Consider the following 2047-nt stretch of genomic DNA (forward strand, 5'->3'; position numbering starts at 1 on the left):
ACATATCAGATTATTGCCGGGATACTCTTGGTCCGCCGCCTGGTTTTCCTTCAGTTCCGCCTGCTATCTTCGGTGCCAGCATTGAAGTTTTCCGCCTGACCACTACTTCTACCAAGACGGCGTCTCATATTACGTTCCTTCGTTCCTGCCTGGATGCTTATGTTGTCCCCAATGGTTTTAGACTATTTTTCCATGGACTGGACGATGAACGGAACTTCTATTTTCAATCTACCAACATATTGAGAGTGGCCTCCAGACGTTTGATGCGTTCGTACCTGCGCTGCTTACAACAGAAGAAAACTGATCTTCGTAGCGCTCTCTTTTCACAGAAGGCGGGTTTGAGACGCCTTTGTGGACCTAACAACGATCTCTATTGGACTATAATTCAGGCCATTCGATATTACAATTCTATTTTATTCAATTCTATTTCTGAGACTAAGGCCCGTAAAACTACCACCCTTAGGCCCCCAGCCGCTGCAGTGCCGGTTGAGCGTCTCGTCGTGACTATTCCACCGGATTTGACTCTTACCACCCATGAAAGGACGGTTCTCTCGAAGGGTTTATCCTTCGTTCCAGAGAAAACTTTGCCGGATCGCTTCCAGTTGCTTCATGATCTCGAGGATTTCTACCGTCGTCTGCGCCTTCGGTCTCATTTCTCCGACCAGCCATCTAAACCCAAAGCTCCCCTCACTATCTTTCAGCAGATCCACAATCCCAAAGAGAAAGTCTTCAATCCTCAAGGGAAGCATAAAACTCTTGATGTGTTTATTGCTGCCTGCAAGAACGAGATTGCCAATCTTCAGTTCCGCAAAACTAAGACTTCTAATTTGACGAATGCCGAACGTGTTGCTCTCCGTTCTCTTCAAGGTAGGGGTGATATTGTGATTAAACCTGCTGATAAGGGGGGTGCTATTGTTGTTTGGAAGAAGGATCTTTATGTTGCCGAGGCCCTCCGTCAACTTTCCGACACCGATTTCTACGAAGAGCTTCTAGTTGATCCAACATCCGAGTATCAAAAACAGATTATTTCTGAGATCAATGAAATGATCGAGGCTACAGATCTTCCACCCATGGCGAGATGCCTTATCGTTGACAACCACCGGACATCTCACTTCTATCTACTACCTAAAATCCACAAACCTCACAACCCGGGTCGTCCAATTGTCTCCGCCTGTTCCTGTCCTACGGAGTACATTTCGAGTTTCTTGGATAGTGAAATGCAGTCGCTTGTGACCTCTCTTCCAAGTTACATTAAAGACACAAGTGATGCTCTCCGCCGTTTCTCTTGTTTCTCCTTTACAGGTACTAAAAGGTGGTTAATTTCTATGGATATTAAATCTTTGTATACGGTGATTCCTCACGCTGATGGTCTTCGTGCCCTCCAACACTTTTTGAACAAACGGACCGACAAGTACCCTCCCACCGATACCCTTGTTCGTCTCGCTGAACTGGTGTTGACGCTGAACGCTTTCTCTTTTGACGGCAAGTTCTACAGACAGGTTAGCGGTGTTGCTATGGGCACTAAGATGGGACCAAGTTACGCGTATTTGTTCGTTGGCTGGGTTGAGGAGCAATTCTTTTCAGGTTACGCTGGCCCTACTCCGGATTTACATGGTCGTTTCATCGATGACGTTGCCCAGTTCGCCTCTTGCAGTCGTATTGACCTTGAAACCTTCCTCGCATCCTTTTGCGCCATGCATCCTGCTCTGGAGTTCACGGTCGAAGTCTCCGAGACATCTATCAACTTCTTGGATTTGTGAATTTCGGTTTCCGGTGATGGCGTGTCCACCTCGTTATATCGCAAGCCAACTGACTCTCGTTCATACCTTTTGCCGACATCTTCCCATCCTCGGCACACCACTAATTCAATTCCGTTTTCCCAGTTTCTTCGCTTACGCAGAATTTGCTCTTCAGATAATGACTTCAACAACAAGGCCATCGAAATGCGCGATTGTTTTTCGGCAAGAGGTTACTCTACCAAGGTTCTACAGCTTGCTCTTACCAAGGCCTCTGCTGTTACACGCGATGATGCTCTTGCCGTTCACCC

At 46.9% G+C, this 2047-nt stretch overlaps 1 protein-coding gene across 1 annotated transcript; it reads left to right on the plus strand.

Annotated features, from left to right (window-relative positions):
• The first annotated feature begins 263 nt into the window (after positions 1 to 263).
• Positions 264 to 1760, plus strand: LOC149957474 (uncharacterized). Its single transcript, XM_090167051.1, has one exon. It carries the CDS (start codon positions 264 to 266, stop codon positions 1758 to 1760), a length of 1497 nt encoding a protein of 498 aa, XP_090023177.1.
• The last annotated feature ends 287 nt before the right edge of the window (positions 1761 to 2047 follow it).

Source organism: Leiobunum rupestre, chromosome 2 (assembly GCF_980474605.1).
Source record: "Leiobunum rupestre chromosome 2, qqLeiRupe1.1.hap1, whole genome shotgun sequence".
In the NCBI taxonomy this organism is placed as follows: Eukaryota; Metazoa; Arthropoda; class Arachnida; order Opiliones; family Sclerosomatidae; genus Leiobunum; species Leiobunum rupestre.

Bases quoted from the DNA above. Each gene is read 5' to 3' on its own strand.
- LOC149957474 (XM_090167051.1), top strand. From the start codon at position 264: ATGCGTTCGTACCTGCGCTGCTTACAACAGAAGAAAACTGATCTTCGT.